Source organism: Oncorhynchus tshawytscha, linkage group LG33 (assembly GCF_018296145.1).
Source record: "Oncorhynchus tshawytscha isolate Ot180627B linkage group LG33, Otsh_v2.0, whole genome shotgun sequence".
Classification (NCBI taxonomy): Eukaryota; Metazoa; Chordata; class Actinopteri; order Salmoniformes; family Salmonidae; genus Oncorhynchus; species Oncorhynchus tshawytscha.
In genome coordinates, this window is record NC_056461.1 from 38,064,634 (window position 1) to 38,080,651 (window position 16,018).

General features: G+C 41.4%; 1 protein-coding gene across 4 annotated transcripts in view; it reads left to right on the plus strand.

Moving 5' to 3' along the window:
• LOC112231416 (collagen alpha-1(XXIII) chain) overlaps positions 1-16,018 on the plus strand; it is a 106,356-nt gene that overhangs the window by 64,627 nt on the left and 25,711 nt on the right. For all 4 annotated transcript variants that reach the window (XM_042311295.1, XM_042311296.1, XM_042311294.1 and 1 more), the window contains one exon: positions 10,708-10,752. In XM_042311295.1, coding sequence (XP_042167229.1) covers positions 10,708-10,752 — 45 coding nt within the window. The remainder of the gene's footprint in view (positions 1-10,707; positions 10,753-16,018) is intronic.

A 16,018-nucleotide genomic window follows, 5' to 3' on the forward strand; every position in this document is an offset into this window, starting at 1 on the left:
ACAAGTGACGTCAATAAGTGATCATAGCTTTCACCTTGGTTCACCTGGTAAGTCTATATATTGGAAAGAGCAGGTGTTCCTAATATTTTGTACACTCAGTGTATGTAGAAACTAGTTTGGTACTGTATATGATGAATAAGTGCTTGAAAAGTGCCAGAATTGCCCTTTAAACCTTAAAGTTGTTGATGAGGGGTGAAAAAACAGTCCTTTTTCATTAGTGTGAGAAGTAGTGTGGACTTACATTGGGGCTCAAAAGGCTTACGGGCCTGTGAAACTAACAGGAAAATGGTACTGATTAAAAAGCCACAGATCAAATATGAAAGGAAATCTATTCGGGCATTATAACTTTTCCCCCTAATTCAATCCACATTTTAGAGGGGAGGTTGAGGAGGGTGAGGAGGGTATGGGGGAGATTGAGAGGGAGGTTGAGGAGGATGAGGAGGGTGAGGGGGAGGTTGAGAGGGAGGGTTGAGGGGCTGTTGAGGAGGGTGTGAGGGAGGCTGAGAGGGAGGTTGAGGGTAGGTTGAGTGGCTGTTGAAGGTAGGTTGAGTGGAGGTTGAGGCGGTTGAGTGGAGATTGACGCGGTTGAATAGGTTGATGGCCCATTTTGAGGGGGAGGTTAGGAGGTTGAGGAGGGTTTGAATGGTGTGTGGGGGGGGTTAAGAGGGAGGTTGGGAGAGAAGGTTGAGGGGAGGTTGAGGAGAGTGTGGGGGTCCTTTTTCGTATAGTGCAGAGCAGGTTTTAAAGCCCAAATTACTGTCTGTTAAGCCAAGTTCTGAAACCCATTAGGTGATGGCCACGTCAATGTTAGTTCCTGTATCAGATAGAAGCAGTTTATAAAATGCTTACGTCAGATGTCCTTGTCCTGTTGTCCAGTAATCTGGGTAAAACAAATCCATACACGCCCACACACAAACCCCCACCCCACCACTCCCCACAAACCCACGCACACTGAAGAGATGTTTTGGATACGTTTGGAAGAGATGTTTTGGATACGTTTGGAAGAGATGTTCAGCCTAAATAATGGTCATATTACTGGACTGAAAGCTTGCAGACTGCCCCAGACACCCCTTCAATAACCCTGCTATATACCGGTAGGCCTACGTGTCATGATGTTTTGCAGTTGTAACTTCCCCTCTGCTTTAACTTGTGCTCCTCTACAGCCACAACAAAGGATCAGGTTTCCTCAAAGTGGAAAGGGGGTTTCAAGGCTAATTGCACACTCCAATTTTGACTTGTGGATTCTTAAGGATAGTACATTTTCGTGTTAATGTCTTAGTAGTTCACACAATGTTGAACATTGATGTGTATTGATATATCCATGCTTTATTAAATCATTTTACATAATTCAAATGGAAACCATGGGAAATCAAAGACGTATGTAGTCTCTGGTTTGACATATTGATGATATGGCCAGCCCTTCGTTGTAGCAGGACTGGCTTGACGCAAATTATTCGATTAGACCATATTAAAAGTCATTGCCTTTATTACAATATCATTAACTAGGAGAGAGAGAGAGAGAGAGAGTACAGACACAACATGGCCTTACAGACCACATCTCCTGTCTTTATTTGATAGCATGTTACCTTGACTTTTTCACTATTTTGTTACATTATCTACACACAATACCCCATAATGACAAAGTGAAAACAGGTTTTTCGAAATTTTTGCAAAATTATAAAAAATATAAAACAGAAATAACTTATATACATAAGAATTCAGACCCTTTGCTATGAGACTTGAAATTGAGCTCAGTTGCATCTTGTTTCCGTTGATCATCCTTGAGATGTTTCTACAACTTGATTGGAGTTCACCTGTGGTAAATTCAATGTAATGGACATGATTTGGAAAGGCACACACCTTTCGATATAAAGTATCACAGTTGACAGTGCATGTCAGAGCAAAAATCAAGCCATGAGGTTGAAGGAATTGTCTGTAGAGCGCCGAGACAGGATTGTACGGAGGCACAGATCTGGGGAAGGGAACCCAAACATTTCTGCAGCATTGAAGGTCCCCAAAAACACAGTGACCTCCATCATTCTTAAATGGAAGAAATTTGGAACCACCAAGATTCTTTCTACAGCTGGCCGCCTGGCCAAACTGAGCAATCGGGGGAGAAGTACCCTGGTCAGGGAAGTGACCAAGAACCCAATGGTCACTCTGACAGAGCTCTAGTGTTCCTAGGTGGAGATGGGAGAACGTTCCAGAAGGACAACCATCTCTGGAGCACTCCACCAATCAGGCCTTTATGGTAGAGTGGCCAGACGGAAGTCACTCCTTAGTAAAAGGCACATGACATCCCACTTGGAGTTTTCCAAAAGGTACCTAAAGACTCTCAGACCATGAGAAACAAGATTCTCTGGTTGGATGAAACCAAAATTGAAGTCTTTGTCTTGAATGCCAAGAGGCTGTAGCGTAACAAAATGTGGAGAAGTAAAGGGATCTGAATACTGCAATTGTTTGGAATCCATAAATATGTGCTGTATATCATATTTCATGGATAAACCCTAACCCCAGTCTTTTCACTGTGAATGATTTGATATTGTACCTCTCATCAGTGTTAAGCAGCGCTTGGTTAGGGATAGGCTGTTGTTCATGGGATAGGCTGTTGTTCAAGGGATAGGCTGTTGTTCAAGGGATAGGCTGTTCAAGGGAGAGGCTGTTGTTCAAGGGATAGGCTGTTGTTCAAGGGATAGGCTCTTGTTCAAAGGATGGCTGTTGTTCAAGGGAGAGGCTGTTCAATGGATAGGCTGTTGTTCAAGGGATAGGCTGTTCAAGGGAGAGGCTGGTGTTCAAGGGATAGGCTGTTGTTCAAGGGAGAGGCTGTTCAAGGGATAGGCTCTTGTTCAAATGATAGGCTGCTGTTCAAGGGATAGGCTGTTGTTCAAGAGTTAGGCTGCTGTTCAAGGGATAGGCTGTTGTTCAAGGTATAGGCTGCTGTTCAAGGGATAGGCTGTTGTTCAAGGGAGAGGCTGTTCAAGGGATAGGCTCTTGTTCAAATGATAGGCTGTTGTTCAAGGGAGAGGCTGTTCAAGGGATAGGCTGTTGTTCAAGGGTTAGGCTGTTGTTCAAGGGTTAGGCTGTTGTTCAAGGGATAGGCTGCTGTTCAAGGGATAGGCTGTTGTTCAAGGGATAGGCTGCTGTTCAAGGGATAGGCTGTTGTTCAAGGGATAGGCTGCTGTTCAAGGGATAGGCTGTTGTTCAAGGGATAGGCTCTTGTTCAAAGGATAGGCTGTTGTTCAAGGGATAGGCTGCTGTTCAAGGGATAGGCTGTTGTTCAAGGGATAGGCTGTTGTTCAAGGGATAGGCTGCTGTTCAAGGGATAGGCTTCAAGGGATAGGCTGCTGTTCAAGGGATAGGCTGTTGTTCAAGGGATAGGCTGCTGTTCAAGGGATAGGCTGTTGTTCAAGGGATAGGCTGTTGTTCAAGGGATAGGCTGCTGTTCAAGGGATAGGCTGTTGTTCAAGGGATAGGCTGCTGTTCAAGGGATAGGCTGTTGTTCAAGGGATAGGCTGCTGTTCAAGGGATAGGCTGTTGTTCAAGGGATAGGCTGCTGTTCAAGGGATAGGCTGTTGTTCAAGGGATAGGCTGCTGTTCAAGGGATAGGCTGTTGTTCAAGGGATAGGCTGCTGTTCAAGGGATAGGCTGTTGTTCAAGGGATAGGCTGCTGGTCAAGGGAGAGGCTGTTCAAGGGATAGGCTGTTGTTCAAGGGATAGGCTGCTGTTCAGGGGGGAGGCTGTTCAAGGGAGAGGCTGTTCAAGGGATAGGCTGTTGTTCAAGGGACTAGAGAAATGTTTAAGATGAAATAAGTTTGCTAATATGGGTGATTGTTAATGGGACAATTGATGGCTACAGCAATCAAACTACTAGTAGTTTAAAGGATAATACATGGTTATTATCCTATAAACTGTGGTAAACTATGGTTCACATTAATGTTATAAACTGTGGTTCACACTAATGTTATAAACTGTGGTTCACATTAATGTTATAAACTGTGGTGCACATTAATGTTATAAACTGTGGTTCACATTAATGTTATAAACTGTGGTTCACATTAATGTTATAAACTGTGGTTCACATTAATGTTATAAACTGTAGTTCACACTAATGTTATAAACTGTGGTTCACATTAATGTTATAAACTGTAGTTCACACTAATGTTATAAACTGTGGTTCACATTAATGTTATAAACTGTGGTGCACATTAATGTTATAAACTGTGGTTCACATTAATGTTATAAACTGTGGTTCACATTAATGTTATAAACTGTGGTTCACATTAATGTTATAAACTGTAGTTCACACTAATGTTATAAACTGTGGTTCACATTAATGTTATAAACTGTGGTGCACATTAATGTTATAAACTGTGGTTCACATTAATGTTATAAACTGTGGTTCACATTAATGTTATAAACTGTGGTTCACACTAATGTTATAAACTGTGGTTCACATTAATGTTATAAACTGTGGTGCACATTAATGTTATAAACTGTGGTTCACATTAATGTTATAAACTGTGGTTCACACTAATGTTATAAACTGTGGTTCACATTAATGTTATAAACTGTGGTTCACACTAATGTTGTAAACTGTGGTTCACATTAATGTTGTAAACTGTGGTTCACACTAATGTTGTAAACTGTGGTTCACATTAATGTTATAAACTGTGGTTCACACTAATGTTGTAAACTGTGGTTCACATTAATGTTGTAAACTGTGGTTCACATTAATGTTATAAACTGTGGTTCACATTAATGTTGTAAACTGTGGTTCACACTAATGTTATAAACTGTGTTTCACATTAATGTTATAAACTGTGGTTCACACTAATGTTATAAACTGTGGTTCACATTAATGTTATAAACTGTGGTTCACACTAATGTTATAAACTGTGGTTCACATTAATGTTATAAACAGTGGTTCACACTAATGTTATAAACTGTGGTTCACACTAATGTTATAAACTGTGGTTCACATTAATGTTATAAACTGTGGTTCACACTAATGTTATAAACTGTGGTTCACACTAATGTTATAAACTGTGGTTCACACTAATGTTGTAAACTGTGGTTCACATTAATGTTGTAAACTGTGGTTCACACTAATGTTGTAAACTGTGGTTCACATTAATGTTATAAACTGTGGTTCACACTAATGTTGTAAGCTGTGGTTCACATTAATGTTGTAAACTGTGGTTCACATTAATGTTGTAAACTGTGGTTCACATTAATGTTGTAAACTGTGGTTCACATTAATGTTGTAAACTGTGGTTCACATTAATGTTGTAAACTGTGGTTCACATTAATGTTATAAACTGTGGTTCACACTAATGTTGTAAACTGTGGTTCACACTAATGTTGTAAACTGTGGTTCACATTAATGTTGTAAACTGTGGTTCACATTAATGTTGTAAACTGTGGTTCACACTAATGTTATAAACTGTGGTTCACATTAATGTTGTAAACTGTGGTTCACATTAATGTTGTAAACTGTGGTTCACACTAATGTTGTAAACTGTGGTTCACATTAATGTTGTAAACTGTGGTTCACATTAATGTTGTAAACTGTGGTTCACATTAATGTTGTAAACTGTGGTTCACACTAATGTTGTAAACTGTAGTTCACATTAATGTTATAAACTGTAGTTCACACTAATGTTGTAAACTGTGGTGCGCTTTAATGTTATGAAGTTATCATTCTATTTATTGTTATTATTATTGTCATTGCGATGACGGGACTTTTTTGTCCATATAGCCCATGTCTAATTACGGGCTCATCCTCATCAGACCTATGTCACTAGATTAATCGCATTTGTTCTAGGATCTGTTCATTCCACCATAATATGCTACCTGGAGAGTTCTACTTTGAAGTGCCGTGTGCTATTAGTCCTGCTACTGGTAGAGCTGCCTGTTGTCTAGACTTCAAATTCCAACACATTGTAGAAGAAAAGTGTTGTAGCTTTAATGCAGAGGATGTGCGTTGAACACTTAGGTGAATATTGACCGAACTTATAACACTGCTGTCTTCGTATGAGCTGTTTCTAAGCTTTAGGGCTGGCAGAGAGCGTGGTCATTATGTATGGCTGGTGACATCACCTAAAGTTGCTAACCACAACATGGATTTCTCATTGAAACCAGATCTGCACCATAAGAAACTGTTCAGTTGTTGCTTATTACCAATACCAACACTCTTCTTCTGTATTAGGGATGAAGGAAAGGTGACACAGAGGAAGTAGATCGTTTCTATCCACCATTCACCCCAAAAGGAAGATTGTAACGAGCATAAAATGAAAGGTTTTGTCTCAATTTCACTTTTTAAAGAGGAAATCTGTAGTTTAAACAACAAAGCAGCCACCCTTCCACTGTTTTTGATAACAGCTGAGAGATGGGGTTGGTGAAATGTAACCACTCTCATAGATGTATCAGAGAGTTATAAATGCAAAGACTGACCATCCATGAAATCAAAGTATAGTTTTAACCATGTTTTGAGGCTATATAGTGTTTGTTTACATGTACACTGTTTGTATTCGTATTTATTAAGGATACCATGAATTCCTGCCAAGGCAGGAGCTACTCTTCCTAGGGTTTATTATGGATCCCCATTAGTTCCTGCCATGTTGGGAGCCAGGCCCACTCACTGGGGAGCCAGGCCCAGTCAATCAAAATGTATTTCCCCACAAAAGGGCATTATTACAGACAGAAATAATCAGTACATTTAAATCAAACCTTTCCTGTCTGTCATCTTCAAACCTTCTTACAACAGTTTCCTGTCTGTCATCTTCAAACCTTCTTATAACAGTTTCGTCTGTCATCTTCAAACCTTCTTACAACAATTTCCAGTATGTCATCTTCAAACTTGGATTATCGTTGTGTTTTTTTTGTGCAGTTCCTACTGACACTACTAGTACCAGGGAAACAGAGCTGGAAACGTGTGCTCCCTCGTTGTCTCTACAGACCCAAGAGAATATCAAAGATAAAAAATATTCCTTAATATATAACTCACAATAACTCTAGTATATATAACTCACAATAACTCTATTCTCCCTAGATAATATTGCACTATTACTCAGCTTGTGTATCAGACATGCTCCCTAAATAAGTAAATCTCAAAGTAGTTTAAATGTTTTGTATCAGACAAGTTCCAAATATTTTTACTTCAGGGCTATTTAGCGATCTAAAATTAAGCTTCAAAAGATAATATTTAGTTTGAATGTTCTGCCAGGTTGATTGATCTGTCAAAGTTAATAAGCGTGTATTTTTAATCTAAGAGGGCTACTGGATTTAGACAGTTCCATAAAACACACACAATCTTCACCCAGAAAAAAAAATCTCCTTCCTGTGTTGGTCATTTCTGCTTTAAGTTTCCTTTGGCTCCATCCTGCCGCGACACTGTGGTATCTTAAGATGTGGATAAGCACCACTAATCTACGTCTGGTCTGAATTGGATCCCAAGTGGGTGGGTGGAGGGGCGTCGACCCCAGTTATTGCTCTTTCCTCCTCCTTTTCACACCCTCAGCACACTATAGGTTCTTTTGTGGTGTTACAAATTAAACAAGCTAACACGTACCACCTGCTAAATTACTGTCCATGGAATTCATTATGAATTCCCTCTATTCATGTGCATATTCCAGCACCTCTAAGACTCTTAATCCAAACCTGGTGGAGGTGTGGGTTTCTGGAACACCTATATGGTACCTTGAAGATCCCTATTAATTAACATAGTGTCTGGGTGCCAGGTAGTAAATACATATTGAAGATCCTAATTAACATAGTGTCTGGGTGCCAGGTAGTAAATACATATTGAAGATCCCAATTAACATAGTGTCTGGGTGCCAGGTAGTAAATACATATTGAAGATCCTAATTAACATAGTGTCTGGGTGCCAGGTAGTAAATACATATTAGAAGATCCTAATTAACATAGTGTCTGGGTGGCAGGTAGTAAATACATATTGAAGATCCCAATTAACATAGTGTCTGGGTGCCAGGTAGTAAATACATATTGAAGATCCCAATTAACATAGTGTCTGGGTGCCAGGTAGTAAATACATATTGAAGATCCCAATTAACATAGTGTCTGGGTGCCAGGTAATGAATATGTATTGAGGATTCCTATTAATTAACATAGTGTCTGGGTGCCAGGTGATGAATATGTATTGAGGATTCCTATTAATTAACATAGTGTCTGGGTGCCAGGTGATGAATATGTATTGAGGATTCCTATTAATTAACATAGTGTCTGGGTGCCAGGTGATGAATATGTATTGGGCCAGATGACTGTTTCCTCTCTCTCTCTCTACTGGATCTCTTCCATCCATAGTAAAGATCAACACAGAGTCAGCTACCCAAAATAACTTTTAGTTCACTATAGTAACTCTGATTATAGCCATACCAGTCTCGTTTTCGTACTGTACATTTAGAGAAAAGTACAGGTATGTCCTCTGTGGCTCAGTTGTTGACCTCTGTAGCTCAGTTGTGGACCTCTGTAGCTCAGTTGTGGACCTCTGTAGCTCAGTTGTGGACCTCTGTATCTCAGTTGTGGACCTCTGTATCTCAGTTGTGGACCTCTGTAGCTCCGTTGTGGACCTCTGTAGCTCAGTTGTGGACCTCTGTAGCTCAGTTGTGGACCTCTGTAGCTCAGTTGTGGACCTCTGTATCTCAGTTGTGGACCTCTGTAGCTCAGTTGTGGACCTCTGTATCTCCGTTGGCAGAGCATGGTGCTTGCAACGCCAGGATAGAGGGTGTTCAATTCCCTGGACCATGACTGCAAGGATAAAAACGTCTGCTAAAAATCTTCAGGACAATGGATTGAGTTAAATCACATTTGTTCTTCTGTGAGCTCATTTCATTGAGACAGAGCCAGTTGGCCTTAAAATTATTATTTCAATATCTTGCTGTATGTTTTATTTTGATTCGTTCTGAAGAGGGGAAACATCACACACACAAAGTTTAGTGTACAAGTCACATATTCCTCCTTTAATAGGATTTACATGTCATTTAGTGTTGTGATTTTTCAGCAGACAGTCAGAAGGTGGCGTAAGGGGTTTATTCATCATAGATGTGTAAGTATATCTCCAGTTTTAAAAGACGTACTGTATACCGTACACTAACTATAGAGTGCGGGACATTCACTCCTGCAACATTGACTATTTGGCCTGTGCGTAATAGGCATGTAAATCACACATGTTGGATCTGTTGGATAAAACAGAGGACTTTCACGTTAACATTTAAATGGTAATTCAATCTCTTTTGTTCCGTTTTGCGTAGTGGTGTGTCCCATTGGTAAACGTTATACTGAGCTGACGTCATCTGAACGCGTAGCTACCCTCCCCCTGCTTGTGAGCTAAAGCAATTAGCCTTTGGAACAAGTGCTGTGGTAAAATAATATGGTGTTACAGTATTTTCTTATTAAAAGCATAAACCGTTCTTGAGATCTGATACCTTGGACTATGACTTGGGCCAGTGCGTCAGGGTGAAGGCATGTTGAACATGTTATCTGTGCTGTGGAGAATGTGGGCCAGTTGGTCTTGTTGGATCTCAGTGGAAGGTGTGTAATCAAATCAAATCACATTTGCTTGGTCACATGCACCGAATACAAGCGGTTTAGACCTTACTGTGAAATGCTTACTTTACAAGCCCTTAATCAACAATGCAGCTGTAGCCCCTGATCCTTGTGGGGGTTATCGATATGAGGCATCCAGCTACGTATGGCCTGGCTTCAGACTGGAGGGATAAGTCCACACAGCCACCAGCAAATGAAAAACAGAGGGAGAGTTGTACAGCACGTTGAAACTCTATTCTCATCACACTTATATTGTGATTCACAATTTCCCCGTCTAAGCCATATCACATTTGAATAGGTTGATAAAATGCATGCAATAAGTAGATTTTTTTTTAAACCAGGCAATTCCAAAGCTTTGATGGTATCTCAAATCCTCATCATCCATGGACGCCTGACGTGTCTAAACTGAAACCCTGATGGAAGAGCCTTCCCTTCATCATGTCTGGTCAGGTCACCACTCACCAGTGTGTGTTTTTAGATAGAACTCTAAACATTATCTTTATGAGAGGCTGCACTGTGCCTGGACTCTAATTAGAGCAGGTTGCTCAGCGCTGACAGACATAATTATTTGTTTGGCTTGTGTGTGATGTCACTGTTGGCTGGGGCCTTCCTGCAGATGCAGCCAGGGGAAAGTTGAGGTGATGGTGTCTGTGTGTCCCAATCGCTGCTGTCAGGAATAGCCCTTTTCCCAGCCGGGCCTCTTATCTTCAGGGTGGACACACCAAGGGAAGCTTCCACACTGATCACTGAGCCTGTCTTCAGGAATGGGAAACAGAAAAGCTATTTTTCTCACGCTGTCTATCAGCTTCCTATATTATATCACCCATCAGTCAGTTAGTGATCTGTTAACCCATTGTCATAACATCGGTTTTGGCAGGTCATGTGTACTATCTCCTCCTGTCTCTACACACAATTGATACTCTGTAATGGAAGAATCTTATCGGACTTGTACAAACACGGTCCAGACTAGTTCAGATATCTGAGAAGTAAACAGATCATTCCTCATTGGTAGCTGTGCAAGTTGCACACTATGACATATAGGTTGTTGTTTTTCATTCAGCTGTATCCCCTACTTTGGTGACAACAAAAGACAGGCGATGAATAACATCCATTTATCTCTCTCTCTCTCTGTCATCCTTCTAGGGCCTCCAGGAAAACGGGGAAGGATGGGAAGACGAGGCGACTCTGGTAACCAGTCTCTCTTAGTTCCTTTGTTCCCTCAGTGTGTTCAGTGCTTATCGTCCTGAGCACTGTGTTAATGTGTATGTTTATGTGAGCCAGAGGGTAGAGTGTATCAGAGTGACCAACAGATCTGAGTGAACTGTACAGTACCTCCCTACAGTCCCTGGTTGCAGACAGCCGGGGGAGATTTGACAGTGTGCAGCTGCTGCAGGCTTCTGAATGACTTTTCACCCTGCCAGTGTTGCCTGCCTGGTGGCCTCACTTTTCTCTCTTTCATCTGAAGGAATCCATCCATTCTCAGGAATAATTAGACACAGACTTCTGTATTCTTCAAATCGTTTCAGCGATGCCTACGGACACCGGACTGCAAAGGGCTGTTGTGGAACTACAGCATTAAAAAGGGGGATGTCCACTGCTATAATTGGGTTCTTTCTTATCGCATTCTTAGTGTTCAGTTCAATTTGCTTGGAATGTTCTTTGACATTTGTAATATCAGGAATTGTGGCAATTCTGACCTGTTTTTCCCCTCTGTGGATATGAAACACGATGGCCCTATGCAAGCCTTATCACAGCATCCTTAGCCAGAGTTCACAGGCCATTCATGATATGATAATCGAAACACCTTATTTGAAAATGCGAGAAGAAAAAAATCCCCAAATAATCAAGAACACCTTGCTATAGTGTTACAAAATGTCCTTGATGATTTAGCAAGGTTTTAGTGCAGATGTCTGAACTTTCCCCCTAGGAGTGTACTCCTCCCCTATTATAAAGATTAAAGAGTGTGACCTTGAGAAGAAACTAAACTACGCTACATCAGATACATACAGACATCCGTAATCTGGACAGTAGCCTGAACTCCCCTTGTGCAGACCAGAGACAGATCTCATCCATAATGTATAGTGGTAGGTGGCGTTAGAGATAAATAACAAGGGTAAATCACAATCTCATCTCATCACTACATTCTCACGTCATGGCTGGCCCAAGGGGTCTGCCTATATCTGAAATATGTGGCTTCTACATGTCAGTTCGGCCCTTGACAGTGCAGAACACACATGCAACTTACCTAGGGGGATGGGGGGAATAGTTGCCTCTTTTTTTTCTGTGCAGGGGATTGAGTAGGGCTACTCCACTGGCTCCAAGCCCCCAGCCCAGCCACATACATCTCCATAAAAACCAGCCATCTGGGATCTGTCTGCTGAGATGACTCCACTCCACTCCTGACTCATAAAGGGTCTTCCTGGACCAGCATAGTTCCTCAGTGGCACATTCCATTAGCGACAACAAATGTCTTATGAGCATCATTACTAGTCTGTGGTGACCTAAATGCCAGAACTGGACAGGAACCTGACACTCTCAGCACACAGGGGGACAAACACCTACCTGGAGGTGACAGTATTCCCTCCCAAATATGCCCCCCTAGACACAGCTATGACAAAACAACCAACAAAAACTTGTCACAACTCCTGTAGCTCTGTCGCACGCTGGATCTGTACATATTCAATGGTAGTCTTCGAGAAGACTTCTATGGTAGGTACACCTACAGCTCATCCCATGGCAGTAGTACTGTAGATGACTTTATCACTGACCTCAACCGAGAGTCTTTCAGATCACAACAAAATCACAGTCTACCTGAACAAAGCAATACTCAATCATGAGGCATCAAAGCCAAGGGAACTGAACAGTATTAAGAATAGCTATAGCTGGAAGGAAAGTAGTGTAGAAACCTACCAAAAAACAATTAGGCGACAACAAATTAAATCCTTTTTAGACAACTTCCTTGACAAAACATTTCACTGTAATAGTGAAGGTGTAAACTTGACAGTAGAAAGCCTAAACATTATATTTGACCTTTCAGCTTCCCTATCAAATCTTAAAATGTCAAGCAGACAACCTACGAAAATGGAAAACAATGACAATTGGTTTGAGGGAGAATGCAAACACCTAAGAAAGAAATGGAGAAATCTCTTTGTGTAAGTGTAAGCTTGAGCTAACTGAGAGAGACAAAGGAAAAAAGCTTTAGCCGTGAAAAAACAAGTGTTACCGCTACAAAGCTTCATTTGATTCAATCCACAATAGATTTCCATTCAACTGAACTGATTTATTCCTATTTTAAAAGGGTCATCTGTATTTCAAACCAAATACTGAGGGTTTGGGCTGGAGCTATGAGTGCAAGGACTGACCATCCATCATATACAAATGTTTAGTTTTAACCATATTTTTTGAGGCTATACAGTGTTTGTTTACAATTACATTGTTTACAAACAACGGAGTAAAAATAAAACATGTGCCAGTTTGTTTTTCTCGGTTCCATTGTGTTGATGGTGGCGGATTGATTGATTTCCACAGTTTTGAGATTGTTTTTTTTTCTTCAGGATGAGTGATGAGTCTTCTGGCGCATTGGGTATCACAATGCACCCTGTGTTTCATGTCCTGATATATACAGACCGATGGATTGGGAGTGGGTTTACATTATAGTGCTTTTGAAGGTCAACTTTCTAGCTCCGCCCATAACTTTTGGACTTTGTAGCCTTCCCAGAAAGCATGGATTATTGAGTCATTGTGGGTTTCACAACACTGGTTGTGAATGGAGAAATTCAACCACTCTTACATTCGTAGACATACAGTGCCTACGGAAAGTATTCAGACCCCTTGACTTTTTCACTATTTGGTTTACTTTATCAACACACAATATACACCCCATAATGACAAAGCGAAAACAGGTTTTTCTACATTTTAGAACATTTATTTAAAATAAAAAGCAGAAATACCTTTACATTAGTATTTAGACCCTATTTACATTAGTATTTAGACCCTTTCCAATGAGTTTTGAAATTGAGCTCAGGTGCATCCTTGAGATGTTTCTACAACTTGATTGGAGTCCACCTGTGGTAAATTCAATTAATTGGACATGATTTAGAAAGGCACACACCTGTCTATATAAGATCCCACAGTTGATTCATCTCCAAGGTGGCATAGCAGTTCAGACGTCTTTTGTCCTCGTCTTGTCGTGTCCTGTATATATATATATTTACAACTTTTTTTCACATAATTTCATTTTTATTTTCCATCAACTCATCTTCAAAACACTCTCCTGCAACCCGCCTCACCAATTTATATTTATAAAAAAGTATTATTTACCTCAAATCTGTAATCCTCCAAGAAGCTAGCCTGAAACTAGCCAGAAGCTAATCCAGAAGCTAGTTAGCTTCTTTACCGTCAAATCGTTAGTATTCAGCTAACCACGGTTTGTTGTCATCAGCTATCCTTTAGCTCGAAAATCTATCGCCAGTTCTGTATGGCGCAGCGCGGCTCGGAACGGAACGGAACATACCGGACCAATTTCTCTCCATGTCCCTGGATTTCGACTGCTCTCTGGACATTCATACCCGGATCTCACAGCTAGCTAGCTGCTATCCATGTGACTATCGGCCTTCGTCGATTCCGGAGTAAACATCAATTATTCCGGAGCTAGCCAGCTCCGTCAATCACTCCTGAGTTCCATCAATCACTCCTGGGCTGCAGTCACCTATCCGGACCCGTTCTACTGCCTACGCGGAGCCCCACCGGGCCTTCATAACTGGACTGCCGACGTTATCTACCCGAAGGAGATCCGGCTGGCTCCTCCGTCGCGACGTTACCTGAACGCCCATCTGCGGCCTGCTAACCGTTAGCTATCTTACCGGCTGCTATCTGAATAGACAATCGGACAATTTATTTATTTTTATTATTATTATGTTTTCTTCTTGGGCATCTATAACTATATCTATTGTTTTTATTTTTGTTGTTGTGTGATTTGGATTAATCCCCTCTACCACACGGAACCCCACTAATCTACTGACAGAACGCAAGAGGTGGCTAACAACAGACCTCCATCCTATGCTAGCTTGCTACCGATGGCCTGGCTAGCTGTCTAAATCACCAACCAACCTCTCCACTCACCGGACCCTTTTGATCACTCGACTAAGCATGCCTCTCCTTAATGTCAATATGTCTTGTCCATTGCTGTTCTGGTTAGTGTTTATTGGCTTATTTCACTGTAGAGCCTCTAGTCCTGCTCACTATACCTTATCCAACCTATTAGTTCCACTACCCACACATGCAATGACATCTCCTGGTTTCAATGATGTTTCTAGAGACAATATCTCTCTCTTCATCACTCAATACCTAGGTTTACCTCCACTGTATTCACATCCTACCATACATTTGTCTGTACATTATACCTTGATGCTATTTTATCGCCCCCAGAAACCTCCTTTTACTCTATGTTCCAGACGTTCTAGACGACCAATTCTCATAGCTTTTAGCCGTACCCTTATTCTACTCCTCCTATGTTCCTCTGGCGATGTAGAGGTGAATCCAGGCCCTGCAGTGCCTAGCTCCACTCCTATTCCCCAGGCGCTCTCTTTTGATGACTTCTGTGACCGTAATAGCCTTGGTTTCATGCATGTTAACATTAGAAGCCTCCTCCTAAGTTTGTTCTATTCACTGCTTTAGCATACTCAGCCAACCCGGATGTTCTAGCTGTGTCTGAATCCTGGCTTAGGAAGACCACCAAAAATTCAGAAATTTTAATTCCAAACTACAACATTTTCAGACAAGATAGAACTGCCAAAGGGGGCGGTGTTGCAATCTACTGCAAAGATAGCCTGCAGAGTTCTGTCCTACTATCCAGGTCTGTACCCAAACAATTTGAACTTCTACTTTTAAAAATCCACCTCTCTAAAAACAAGTCTCTCACCGTTGCCACCTGCTATAGACCACCCTCTGCCCCCAGCTGTGCTCTGGACACCATATGTGAACTGATTGCCCCCCATCTATCTTCAGAGTTCGTGCTGCTAGGTGACCTAAACTGGAACATGCTTAACACCCCAGCCATCCTACAATCTAAACTTGATGCCCTCAATCTCACACAAATTATCAATGAACCTACCAGGTACCTCCCCAAAGCCTTAAACACGGGCACCCTCATAGATATCATCCTAACCAACTTCCCCTCTAAATACACCTCTGCTGTCTTCAACCAAGATCTCAGCGATCACTGCCTCATTGCCTGCATCCGTAATGGGTCAGCGGTCAAACGACCTCCACTCATCACTGTAAAACGCTCCCTGAAACACTTCTGCGAGCAGGCCTTTCTAATCGACCTGGCCGGGGTATCCTGGAAGGATATTGATCTCATCCCGTCAGTAGAGGATGCCTGGATATTTTTTTAAATGCCTTCCTAACCATCTTAAATAAACATGCCCCATTCAAGAAATTTAGAACCAGGAAC